This window comes from Coregonus lavaretus (genome assembly GCF_964263955.1).
Source record: "Coregonus lavaretus genome assembly, chromosome: 11".
Lineage (NCBI taxonomy): Eukaryota > Metazoa > Chordata > Actinopteri > Salmoniformes > Salmonidae > Coregonus > Coregonus lavaretus.
In genome coordinates this window covers 29,350,846-29,365,278 of record NC_139998.1, presented here as the reverse complement: position 1 = coordinate 29,365,278, position 14,433 = coordinate 29,350,846, and the positions used below count along the sequence as shown (strand labels likewise).

Below are 14,433 nucleotides of genomic sequence, written 5' to 3'. Positions count from 1 at the left end.
CACCTGCAGACACACACACGCACGCGGACACACACACACACACACACACACACAAACGCACACACACTCACACGCCACAGTCTGTGAGTGTGTGTAAGCTGGTGTTTCAGGGTACTGAGGTAATGGGCTGACCTAGACTGAGGGGGAACCCTACACACTCCCTGGCCAATATACACACTCACTCCCTGGAACTAGGGATGGGAGCCCATTCAATCAATGTCTGATTTTTCAAATGATAAACATGATAAACATGACATACCAATGGCAACAGTCAGAGGAGTTGGCTAGAGCAGACACAGATCCAGGCAAACAACACTTATAATGTAAAGCAGGATTAAAGGAAAGACAGCTCACTATTTCAGTAGAAGGGAAGGGTCAAGTGAGTAATGTGGTCTGTGTCTGGAACACCCACATAAGTTGGAGTCAGAGTAGTTACATGTAGAGGGATGTAAGTCATTGGTCAAAGCTAGTGTAACTCTGACTTACCTGTAGGATATAGGAGGCCAGCTCAAATACCACCTCACTGTCCACCTCAATGAGCTCCTTAGAGAAATAGAGAGAGAGAGAGAGGAAGATGGAGAGAGAGAGAGAGAGAGAGAGAGAGAGAGAGAGAGAGAGAGAGAGAGAGAGAGAGAGAGAGAGAGAGAGAGAGAGAGAGAGAGAGAGAGAGAGAGAGAGAGAGAGAGAATGAACGCATTAGATAAAGGGTATTCCTTGACTCTGTACTCACAGTGCTAATAAAACTAATCCATGGGAGCTGTGAGGGCCACATTTCATACATCACATTTATCCTGTACCTACAATACAACAATGAAAAACACATTCATACAGAATACACACGTTTCTATCACATTTTCCCCAGGACTCTCATTTCTCCATTGCTTTATTGTTGTATCTATCCCTCGCTTCCTCCCTCTCTCCCTCCCTGATTTCTTGTCCTCTCTTCATGGGGGGTTGTGTTCTCTGCTTCAGCTCAGAGATTACAGTGTGATGGGATTAACAGGGGAAGAGAGAATGAGGGAATGCACTGGAGACTCTCTTTCATCCTACAGTATCTCTGTCTTTCTCTTTGTCTCTCCATCCTGTTTACTTAGATGAGCAATGCTGGGACTGGGCCTACTCACACACATAGAAGGGGGTCTGAGGGAAGTGTATGTGGGTGTTAAGGGGTGACTAGTGACTAAAAGGGTCAGGTATGTAAGGAATGTCCTGTTTACGATCCCTGGCAGTTAATTGGTTAAGAGATCAGACAGCAGAGTGAAACACAACACTGAGTGCACTACCACACAGCATGGGCTCTCACCACGGGGCTGTGGCCTAGCAGTGTGTGTGTGTGTATGTGTGTGTCTGTATGTGTGTGTGGTCCAGTGTAAAACACGCACGCCATCAACGCAGACAGGAGATGACTGCATTAAAACAACTCTAACATCTTAAACTTATCCACGTGTTTAACATTGACACAGAGAGTTGGTAATATGTTAATTCATGTCAAGTAAAAAGGAGACTTCACAGACAACCCTCTCTTCACTAGAGTCTGTTGGCCAGTCAGAGTGTGCCAGTCTCCCTTTATAAACAGCCTAGTCTTAGGTGTGATCTACTGGCTACGTGTTAGCATACGCTAAGCTATCAGTGCTGGGGATGTATTAGGAAAAGCTCTGGGTGTTGCTGGGGTGTTAGCATCTCTATTGGTGGAGGCATTTTGTTAGCAGGGGCTGGTTAACACTTTTGGTGCTGGAGATAGCATAAGCTTAGCTAATGCTATATCTGTTCAAGCATCACACTGATGACTCAACAACCCACATATGCCCCCTTGTGGTGCAGTAACGACATGACTGGGAAAATAAATACACTACTAATCAATAAAAAACATGTATGCAAACTCAACTACAGGTAGTGATTAACTTACCTTGTATATGCAGGACTTAGCATTGAGGAAGAAGAGTTCAATAGTAGCATTGTCCTTCAGGTAGGAAATACTCTCTATGTAAAACCTAGAACACAGTCAATAAAACACATTATTATAGACCATCAGGAATGACATACTCTCTAATAACTGTGATGAACAGAAAAATTAATTACATTTCAGTATTATAGACCACGACACAATGAGTTGAAATGTTATGTAGCCTGGAACCAGACTGAAGTCAAAAGAAGCTCATTCAATCTACAGTAGTTCCAAGCTTCTATCTGTGGCAGAACTACAGTGAACAGAGTGTCCACTAGGGGTCATCAGACATTAGGCTTCCACACAGTTCCTATACCGTTCTCTGTCTGATACATGGCAACCATCCAACACACACACACACACGCATGCCATGCACACACAACAAACACACACACACACAAACACAACACACACACCACACTGAGAAACACACACATCAAATACACCAACAGTGCAAAAGTGGACATGATGCATTTCACACAATGGTGAGCTGGCTGGCTGGATGGCTAGCTGCATCATCATCAGTGTGCAGGCAGGGAAACACAATAACCTACATGTACTTATGCATCAGTAGTGAGATGGGTGCTGCTGTAACATTATAATGTAGTCTATATACAGTACCAGTTAAAAGTTTGAACACACCTACTCATTCCAGGGTGTTTCTTTATTTTTACTATTTTCTACATTGTAGGATAATAGTGAAGACATCAAAACTATGAAAAAAACACATATGGAATCATGTAGTAACCAAAAAAGTGTTACACAAATCAAAATATATTTTATCTTTTAGGATCTTCAAATAGCCACCCTTTGCCTTGATGACAGCTTTGCACACTCTTGGCATTCTCTCAACCAGCTTCACCTGGAATGCTTTTCCAACAGTCTTGAAGGAGTTCCCACATATGCTGAGCACTTGTTGGCTGCATTTCCTTCACTCTGCCGTCCGACTCATCCCAAACCAATTTTTTTGAACGGGGCATGCTTATTTAAGATGGAGAGGAAAGCACTTTTAAAGAACATCCAGGCATCCTCTACTGACGGAATGAGGTCAATATCCATCCAGGATACCCGGGCCAGGTCAATTAGAAAGGCCTGCTCGCTAAAGTGTTTTATGGAGCGTTTGATAGTGATGAGGGGTGGTCGTTTGACCGCGGACCCATTACGGATGCAGGCAATGAGGCAGTGATCGCTGAGATTGTATGTATTAGGTGTATTTGGAGGGTAAATTAGTTAGGATGATATCTATGAGGGTGCCCATGTTTACGGATTTAGGGTTGTACCTGGTAGGTTCCTTGATAATTTGTGTGAGATTGAGGGCATCTAGTTTAGATTGTAGGATGGCCGGGGTGTTAAGCATATCCCAGTTTAGGTCACCAAGCAGTACGAACTCTGAGGATAGATGGGGGGCAATCAATTCACATATGGTGTCCAGGGCACAGCTGGGGGCTGAGGGGGGTCTGTAGCAAGCGGCAACAGTGATAGACTTATTTCTGGAGAGGTGGATTTTTAGAAGTAGAAGCTCAAACTGTTTGGGCAAAGACCTAGTATGAGTCCCAGCATTGCTCATCTAAGTAAACAGGATGGAGAGAAAAAGAGAAAGACAGAGATACTGTAGAATGATAAAGCTCTGCAGGCTATCTCTACAGTAGATTGCAACTCCGCCCCCTTTGGCAGTTCTATCTAGATGGAAAATGTTGTAGTTGGGGATGGAAATTTCAGAGTTCTTGGTGGTCTTCCTAAGCCAGGATTCAGACACTGCTAGAACATCAGGGTTGGCGGAGTGTGCTAACGCAGTGAGTAACTCAAACTTAGGGAGGAGGCTTCTGATATTAATATGCAAAAAAACAAGGCTTTTACGGTTACAGAAGTCAATAAATGATAGCGCCTGGGGAGTAGGAGTGATACTGGGGGCTACAGGGCCTGGGTTAACCTCTACATCACCAGAGGAACAGAGCAGGAGTAGAATAAGGATACGGCTAAAGGCTTTAAAAACTGGTATTCTAGTGCGTTGGGTACAGAGAATAAAAGGGGCAGATTTCCGGGCGTTGTAGAATAGATTCAGGGCATTATGTGCAGACAAGGATATGGAAGGATATGAGTACAGTGGAGGTACACCTAAGCATTGGGTAACTATGAAAGAGATAGCATCACTGGAGGTACCGATTGAGCCGGTCTCCGCGTGTATGGGGGGTGGGACAAAGGAGCTCTCTGAGGCTGGATGAGCGGGACTGGGGGCTCTACAGTGAAATTGTATAATAAGAACTAACCGGAACAGCAATAGGCAAGACATATTGACATGGGAGAGAGGCATAAAGCAATCACAGGTGTTATTCGAGAGAGCTAAGACAACAACTGGTAATGGCAACGAAAGTTTGAGCTGAGGCTAAACAGATAAACAGGACAGATAAACAGGATGGGGGTACCGTGTAAAGGAACAGTCCAGCAGGCATCAGCTGTGCAGTGAACAGCAATAGGTGAGACCGGGAGCAGTTCGAATGGCTGCTACAGCACAGGCGAGCAGGAAGCACGGCTGTTGATTGCGTGTGCTAGCGGGCCGGGGCTAGCAGATGGATCTTCGTGGTCGTCGCAACGGGAAGCCTGTTGAAACCACATCAGATGATTACGTCGGCAGACCAGTCGTGATGGATTGGCGGGGCTCCGTGTCAACACTAGGAGGTTGACAGAGAGGTAGATAGCCGGGAGATAGGCCTGGCTCGAGTCTAGCTCAAGGCTAACTAGTGCTTGCTTCGGGTGCGGTGGTGATTAGCCAACAACATCCATTCTGTTCAGGCTAGCTAGTTGTGATGATCTGGTGTTAAGGTCCAGTGATTCAGTGATTCCGGCAGAAAATCCGATATGTTCTTGGTCGATAGCGCGCTGTGCAGACAGTGCAGACTGGCCGATAATAGTCCAGGCTAGAGCTGGCTGGTAGGTAGTGCAGGCCACGGACAATGGTAAAAACCGCTAACGGTGGCTAATAGCAAGTAGCTAGTTAGCTAGTTAGCTGGCTAGCTGGCTAGTTTCAACAGGAAGTTCTGGATAAAAAAGGTAAAATAAATAATATAATCCGTTCCACATTGGGTGAGGCGGGTTGCAGGAAAGTATATTTAGTTGAAGGATGAAAAGTGTGATTGAGAAATATATACGAAAGAGACAAAAAACAAAAAACAGGCTATTTACACGGACACACTACAGAGTACACGACCGCACTGCTACGCCATCTTGGATTCAGACGAGCTTATCACATTCTATGCTCGCTTTGAGGCTGACAATACAGAGCCATACAGGAAGACTCTCACTGCTGCCGCTTTCAAGGAGCGGGACTCTAACCCGGACGCTTATAAGAAATCCCGCTATGCCCTCCGACGAACCATCAAACAGGCAAAGAGTCAATACAGGACTAAGATTGAATCGTACTACACTGGCTCTGACGCTCGTCGGATGTGGCAGGTCTTGAAAACTATTACAGACTACAAAGGGAAGCACAGCCGCGAGCTGCCCAGTGACACAATACTTCCAGACGAGCTAAACCACTTCTATGCTCGCTTCGAGGCAAGCAACACTGAAGCATGCATGAGAGCACCAGCTGTTCCGGATGACTATGTGATCACGCTCTCCGTAGCCGATGTGAGTAAGACTTTTAAGCAGGTCAACATTCACAAGGCCGCAGGGCCAGACGGATTACCAGGACGTGTACTCCGAGCATGTGCTGACCAACTGGCAAGTGTCTTCACTGACATTTTCAACATGTCCCTGACTGAGTCTGTAATACCAACATGTTTCAAGCAGACCACCATAGTCCCCGTGCCCAAGGACTCTAAGATAACCTGCCTAAATGACTACCGACCCGTAGCACTGACGTCTGTAGCCATGAAGTGCTTTGAAAGGCTGGTCATGGCTCACATCAACAGCATTATCCCAGAAACCCTAGACCCACTCCAATTTGCACACCGCCCCAACAGATCCACAGATGATGCAATCTCTATTGCACTCCACACTGCCCTTTCCCACCTGGACAAGAGGAACACCTACGTGAGAATGCTATTCATTGACTACAGCTCAGCATTCAACAACATAGTGCCCTCAAAGCTCATCACTAAGCTAAGGATTCTGGGACTAAACACCTCCCTCTGCAACTGGATCCTGGACTTCTTGACAGGCCGCCCCCAAGTGGTAAGGGTAGGTAACAACACATCTGCCACACTGATCCTCAACACGGGGGCCCCTCAGGGGTGCGTGCTCAGTCCCCTCCTGTACTCCCTGTTCACCCATGACTGCATGGCCAGGCACGACTCCAACACCATCATTAAGTTTGCCGACGACACAACAGTGGTAGGCCTGATCACCGACAACGATGAGACAGCCTATAGGGAGGAGGTCAGAGACCTGGCCGTGTGGTGCCAGGACAACAACCTCTCCCTCAACGTGACCAAGACAAAGGAGATGATTGTGGATTACAGGAAAAAAAAGAGGACTGAGCATGCCCCCATTCTCATCGACGGGGCTGTAGTGGAACAGGTTGAGAGCTTCAAGTTCCTTGGTCTCCACATCACCAACGAACTATCATGGTCCAAACACACCAAGACAGTCGTGAAGAGGGCACGACAAAGCCTATTCCCCCTCAGGAGACTGAAAAGATTTGGCATGGGTCCTCAGATCCTCAAAAAATTCTACAGCTGCATCATCGAGAGCATCCTGACTGGTTGCATCACCGCCTGGTATGGCAACTGCTTGGCCTACGACCGCAAGGCACTACAGAGGGTAGTGCATACGGCCCAGTACATTACTGGGGCCAAGCTTCCTGCCATCCAGGACCTCTATACCAGGCGGTGTCAGAGGAAAGCCCTCAAAATTGTCAAAGACTCCAGCCACCCTAGTCATAGACTGTTCTCTCTGCTACCGCACGGCAAGCGGTACCGGAGTGCCAAGTCTAGGTCCAAAAGACTTCTCAACAGCTTCTACCCCCAAGCCATAAGACTCCTGAACAGCTAATCATGGCTACCCGGACTATTTGCACTGCCCCCCCACCCCGTCCTTTTACGCTACTGCTACTCTGTTAATTATTTATGCATAGTCACTTTAACTCTGCCCACATGTACATATTACTTCAACTACCTCAACTAGCTGGTGCCCCCGCACATTGACTCTGCACCGATACCCCCCATGTATATAGCCTCCCTACAATTATTTTATTTTACTTCTGCTCTTTTTTTCTCAACACTTTTTTTGTTGTTGTTTTATTTTTACTTTTTTGTTAAATAAATGCATTGTTAAATAAATGCATTGTTGGTTAAGGGCTGTAAGTAAGCATTTCACTGTAATGTCTGCACCTGTTGTATTCGGCGCATGTGGCCAATACAATTTGATTTGATTTGATTTGACCCGGTGCTTTCACTCTCCGAGACTGACGTGAGGAAAACTCACAAAAGAGTGAACACTCAAAAAAACACCAGCCCAGATGGTATCCCAGGTCTCGTCCTCAGAGTGTGTGCTGACCAGCTGGCGAGCGTCTTCTCTGACATCTTCAACCTGTCCCTGTTCCAGGCTGTAGTCTCCACCTGCTTCAAGGAGACCACCATCGTCACAGTGCCCAAGAAAAACAAGGTGATATGCTGAAATTACTATTGCCCCGTCGCACTCACCCCTCTGCCTCGGTCATCATGAAGTGCTTCGAGAGGCTGGTCATGGCCCACATCAAGGCCAGAATGGGCCCACAAAAATGTGCCTACCGCTCCAACAGATCCACGGAAGATAAAATGTCCATCGGTACTCACACGCCGTAACACATCTGGGCAAGAGGTTCACCTATGTGAGAATGCTGTTCATTGACTACAGTTCAGCATTCAACACTATTGTTCCCTCCAAGCTTGACACCAAGCTCAGAGTCCTGGGTCTGGACACCACACCCTGCAACTGGACCCTGGACTTCCTGACGGGCAGACCACAGGCTGTGAGGATTGGCAACAATATCTCCTCCACAGGGGTGTGTCCTCAGCCCTCTGCTGAACTCCCTGTTCACCCACGACTGAGTGGCTTTCCACAACACCAAGTCCATCATCAAATTTGCTGACGACCCTACGGTTGTAGGCCTGATAACCAACAACGACAATTCAGCCTATAGGCAGGAGGTAAGTGAACTGGCATTGTGGTGCCAGGACAGCAACCTCTCCCTCAACGTCTGCAAAACAAAGGAGTTGATTGTTGACTTCAGGAAGCAGAGGAGGGAACATGCCCCGATCCACATCAACGGGACTGCAGTAGAGAAAGCCAGCTGTTTTAAGTTGTCTTGTCAAGAGGGCGCAACAGCGTCTCTACTTCCTAAGGAGGCTGAAGAAATTTGGCATTCCACCCTGGGTCCTCTCCAAATACTACCGCTGCACCACCGAGAGCATCCTGACTGGTTGCATCATGACCTTGTACGGGAATTGCTCCGTCCATGACCTTAAGGCCCTCCAGCGGGTGGTGAAGACGGCCCAGTACATCACTGGGACCGTGCTCCCACCAATCCAAGAGGAAGGCCCGCAGCAAGGACCCCACAAACCCCAGCCACGAGCTGTTCACTCTCAGTATCCGAGCATGAGTTGTGATACCAACAGACTCAGAGACAGTTTCTATGTACAAGCCATCAGACTGCTGAACACTTGAACTGGACTAACCACCTGAACTGACTCTCCGCACCTTAGCAGACATGCACTCACTCACACACACACCTACATATACAGTGGGGAGAACAAGTATTTGATACACTGCCGATTTTGTAGGTTTTCCTACTTACAAAGCATGTAGAGGTCTGTAATTTTTATCATAGGTACACTTCAACTGTTTGAGACAGAATCTAAAACAAAAATCCAGAAAATCACATTGTATGATTTTAAAGTAATTAATTTGCATTTTATTGCATGACATAAGTATTTGATACATCAGAAAAGCAGAACTTAAAATTTGGTACAGAAACCTTTGTTTGCAATTACAGAGATCATACGTTTCCTGTAGGTCTTGACCAGGTTTGCACACACTGCAGCAGGGATTTTGGCCCACTCCTCCATACAGACCTTCTCCAGATCCTTCAGGTTTCGGGGCTGTCGCTGGGCAATACGAACTTTCAGCTCCCTCCAAAGATTTTCTATTGGGTTCAGGTCTGGAGACTGACTAGGCCACTTCAGGACCTTGAGATGCTTCTTACGGAGCCACTCCTTAGTTGCCCTGGCTGTGTGTTTCGGGTCGTTGTCATGCTGGAAGACCCAGCCACGACCCATCTTCAATGCTCTTACTGAGGGAAGGAGGTTGTTGGCCAAGATCTCGCGATATATGGCCCCATCCATCCTCCCCTCAATACGGTGCAGTCGTCCTGTCCCCTTTGCAGAAAAGCATCCCCAAAGAATGATGTTTCCACCTCCATGCTTCACAGTTGGGATGGTGTTCTTGGGGTTGTACTCATCCTTCTTCTTCCTCCAAACACGGCGAGTGGAGTTTAGACCAAAAAGCTCTAATTTTGTCTCATCAGACCACATGACCTTCTCCCATTCCTCCTCTGGATCATCCAGATGGTCATTGGCAAACTTCAGATGGGCCTGGACATGCGCTGGCTTGAGCAGGGGGACCTTGCATGCGCTGCAGGATTTTAATCCATGACGGCATAGTGTGTTAATAATGGTTTTCTTTGAGACTGTGGTCCCAGCTCTCTTCAGGTCATTGACGAGGTCCTGCCTGGTGATGCCCCACGAGGTGAGATCTTGCATGGAGCCCCAGACCGAGGGTGATTGACCGTCATCTTGAACTTCTTCCATTTTCTAATAATTGCGCCAACAGTTGTTGCCTTCTCACCAAGCTGCTTGCCTGTTGTCCTGTAGCCCATCCCAGCCTTATGCAGGTCTACAATTTTATCCCTGATGTCCTTACACAGCCCTCTGGTCTTGGCCATTGTGGAGAGGTTGGAGTCTGTTTGATTGAGTGTGTGGACAGGTGTCTTTTATACAGGTATCGAGTTCAAACAGGTGCAGTTAATACAGGTAATGAGTGGAGAAAAGGAGGGCTTCTTAAAGAAAAACTAACAGGTCTGTGAGAGCCGGAATTCTTACTGGTTGGTAGGTGATCAAATACTTATGTCATGCAATAAAATGCAAATTAATTACTTAAAAATCATACAATGTGATTTTCTGGATTTTTGTTTTAGATTCCGTCTCTCACAGTTGAAATGTACCTATGATAAAAATTACAGACCGCTACATGCTTTGTAAGTAGGAAAACCTGCAAAATCGGCAGTGTATCAAATACTTGTTCTCCCCACTGTATATACAGTACCAGTCAAAAGTTTGGACACACCTACTCATTCAAGGGTTTTTCTTTATTTATTTATTTTTTACAATTTTCTACATTGTAGAATAATAGTAAAGACATCAAAACTATGAAATAACACATATGGAATCATGTTGTAACCAAAAAAGTGTTAAACAAATGAAAATATATTTTACATTTGAGATTCTTCAAAGTAGCCACCCTTTGCCTTGATGACAGCTTTTCACACTCTTAGCATTCTCTCAAACAGCTTCATGAGAAACATATGCTGAGCACTTGATGGCTACTTTTCCATCACTCTGCGGTCCAACTCATCCCAAACCATCTCAATTGGGTTGAGATCGGGTGATTGTGGAGGCCAGGTCATCTGATGCAGCACTCCATCACTCTCCTTGGTCAAATAGCCCTTACACAGCCTGGAGGTGTGTTTTGGGTCATTGTCCTGTTGACAAACAAATTATAGTCCCACTAAGCGCAAACCAGATGGGATGGCATATCGCTGTAGAATGCTGTGGTAGCCATGCTGGTTAAGTGTGCCTTGAATTCTAAATAAATCACTGACGGTGGGAACCACACATGCAGAGATCATCCGTTCACCTACTCTGTGTCTCACAAAGACACGGCGGTTGGAACCAAAAATCTCAAATTTGGACTCATCAGACCAAAGGACAGATTTCCACCAGTCTAATGTCCATTGCTCGTGTTTCTTGGCCCAAGCAAGTCTCTTCTTATTATTGGTGTTCTTTAATAGTGGTTTCTTTGCAGCAATTTGACCATGAAGGCCTGATTCACGCAGTCCCCTCTGAACAGTTGATGTTGAGATGTGTCTGTTACTTGAACTCTGTGAAGCACTTATTTGGGCTGCAATTTCTGAGGCTGGTAACTCTAATGAACTTATCCTCTGCAGCAGAGGTATCTCTGGGTCTTCCTTTCATGTGGTGGTCCTCATGAGAGCCAGTTTCATCATAGCGCTTGATGATTTTTGAAACTGCACTTGAAGAAACTTTCAAAGTTCTTGACATTTTCCAGATTAACTGACCTTCATGTCTTAAAGTAATGATGGACTGTCGTTTCTCTTTGCTTATTTGAGCTGTTCTTGCCATAATATGGACAAATAGGGCTATCTTCTGTATACCACCCCTACCTTGTCACAACACAACTGATTGGCTCAAACGCATTAAGAAGGAAATAAATTCCACAAATTAACTTTTAACAACGCACACCTGTTAATTGAAATGCATTCCAGGTGACTACCTCATGAAGCTGGTTGAGAGAATGCTAAGAGTGTGCAAAGCTGTCATCAAGGCAAAGGGTGGCTATTTGATGAATCTCAAATATAAAATATATTTTGATTTGTTGAACACTTTTTTGGTTACTACTAGGGATGCATGATGTATCGGTAAGCATATCGGAATCGGCCGATATTAGCTAAAAATGCCAACAAATGTGTAAAACCGATGTCAACGCTGACGTGCATACCTGTATAACATAGGTAGATGACGTAATGACGCCACGGAAAATACAGCGCTACACGTGCAACACAGCATTCCTAACCTAGCCCACAATGTCTGTTGTGTGGATCTATTTAGAAGTTTCAAAGGAAGATAACAGAAAGGCCATATGCAACATTTGTGCTGCTATTATTTCCAGAGGAGGGGAGAAAGTGAAATCTTTCAATACCACAAACCTAATTACTCACTTGAAAGTGCATCACCCCCAGACGTTCAGCGACTACTTAGAACAAAAGCAGAAAAAAACTAAGTGCTCACTTCCAACAACTAAACAAGTTCAAGTCAAGCAGTCATTTGAAAGAGTAAGAAAAATTCAGAGAGACAACTCAAAGGCTAAATCCATTAACGCCAAGATAATGGCATTCATTGCCCTTGACAATCAATCTGTCACGAGTGTCAGAGTAATGCGGTGGATCGAAGTCAGGCGCAGGACACAGAACTCTATGAAACGTACTTTACTGAAATAAGTAAAGACAACAAAACAGAATACCTCCACACAGGGAGGAACTAACCCGCTCACCAACGACACACAAAACGAAAAACAAACATGCACAAAACACATTGGGAGCCACTGGGTTAAATAGGGAAGGAGTAATCACATAATGGGCAACAGGTGTGTAACAATAGACAACAGGTGCAACATAGAAACATAGAACATAGATCGGCAGCAGCTAGTATTCCGGTGACGACGAACGCCGAAGCCTGCCCGAGCAAGGAGGAGGGGCAGCCTCGGCAGCATCCGTGACACAACCGTTCTCTGTCGTGGATGATGTTGGCTTTCACTGACTGGTCGAGCACCTCTAGCCCCGGTACACACTACCAAGTTGTTACAGGAGTGGGTCGCAGTTCTGGAGCGACCCACTAGGTGTCATCCTTCGACAACCATAGGCTCACTCACAGTCGGGACTAATTATCTGCCTATTGGTGTCACCTGTGACTATCTTATTCACCTGTGTATTTATGCCCTCACTTTCCTGTGTTCCCTTGCTCAGTTTTCTCTGCTAGTTCCTTGATGTCAAGCAGTACGTATCAGTGTCGGATCACGTGACGGAGTTACAGGTACTCGAGAAGTGTTCTCCCTGTGTCATTGTGTTTTTCCGGTCAGAGTTAGTATTTCGTATTGTTTGTTGTCTGCCTGTTTTTTGGAGACCTACAGTGGCTTGCGAAAGTATTCACCCCCCTTGGCATTTTTCCTATTTTGTTGCCTTACAACCTGGAATTCAAATGGATTTTTTGGGTGTTTGTAGCATTTGTATGTGGGCCCCGTGTAGCTCAGTTGGTAGAGCATGGCGCTTGCAACGCCAGGGTTGTGGGTTCGTTTCCCACGGGGGGCCAGTATGAAAAAAGTATGAAAATGTATGCATTCACTAACTGTAAGTGAGCGTCTGCTAAATGACGTAAATGTAAATTTGATTTACACAACATGCCTACCATTTTGAAGATGCAAAATATTTGTTTGTGTTAAACAAACAAGAAATAAGACAAAAATACAGAACTTGAGCATGCATACAGTGGGGAAAAAAGTATTTAGTCAGCCACCAATTGTGCAAGTTCTCCCACTAAAAAAAGATGAGAGAGGCCTGTAATTTTCATCATAGGTACACGTCAACTATGACAGACAAAATGAGGAAAAAAAATCCAGAAAATCACATTGTAGGATTTTTAATGAATTTATTTGCAAATTATGGTGGAAAATAAGTATTTGGTCAATAACAAAAGTTTCTCAATACTTTGTTATATACCCTTTGTTGGCAATGACACAGGTCAAATGTTTTCTGTAAGTCTTCACAAGGTTTTCACACACTGTTGCTGGTATTTTGGCCCATTCCTCCATGCAGATCTCCTCTAGAGCAGTGATGTTTTGGGGCTGTCGCTGGGCAACACAGACTTTCAACTCCCTCCAAAGATTTTCTATGGGGTTGAGATCTGGAGACTGGCTAGGCCACTCCAGGACCTTGAAATGCTTCTTACGAAGCCACTCCTTCATTGCCCGGGCGGTGTGTTTGGGATCATTGTCATGCTGAAAGACCCAGCCACGTTTCATCTTCAATGCCCTTGCTGATGGAAGGAGGTTTTCACTCAAAATCTCACGATACATGGCCCCATTCATTCTTTCCTTTACACGGATCAGTCATCCTGGTCCCTTTGCAGAAAAACAGCCCCAAAGCATGATGTTTCCACCCCCATGCTTCACAGTAGGTATGGTGTTCTTTGGATGCAACTCAGCATTCTTTGTCCTCCAAACACGACGAGTTGAGTTTTTACCAAAAAGTTATATTTTGGTTTCATCTGACCATATGACATTCTCCCAATCCTCTTCTGGATCATCCAAATGCACTCTAGCAAACTTCAGACGGGCCTGGACATGTACTGGCTTAAGCAGGGGGGACATGTCTGGCACTGCAGGATTTGAGTCCCTGGCGGCGTAGTGTGTTACTGATGGTAGGCTTTGTTACTTTGGTCCCAGCTCTCTGCAGGTCATTCACTAGGTCCCCCCGTGTGGTTCTGGGATTTTTGCTCACCGTTCTTGTGATCATTTTGACCCCACGTGGTGAGATCTTGCGTGGAGCCCCAGATCGAGGGAGATTATCAGTGGTCTTGTATGTCTTCCATTTCCTAATAATTGCTCCCACAGTTGATTTCTTCAAACCAAGCTGCTTACCTATTGCAGATTCAGTCTTC

General features: G+C 45.6%; 1 protein-coding gene across 1 annotated transcript in view; it reads right to left on the bottom strand.

The window, feature by feature from the left end:
* LOC311137235 (FERM domain-containing protein 4A-like) overlaps positions 1-14,433 on the bottom strand; it is a 137,805-nt gene that overhangs the window by 38,504 nt on the left and 84,868 nt on the right. The window contains exons 5-6 of the mRNA XM_084171617.1: positions 1,907-1,991; positions 487-543 (exon numbers count right to left, since the gene is read on the bottom strand). Of these exons, the coding sequence (XP_084027743.1) occupies positions 487-543; positions 1,907-1,991 (142 nt within the window). The remainder of the gene's footprint in view (positions 1-486; positions 544-1,906; positions 1,992-14,433) is intronic.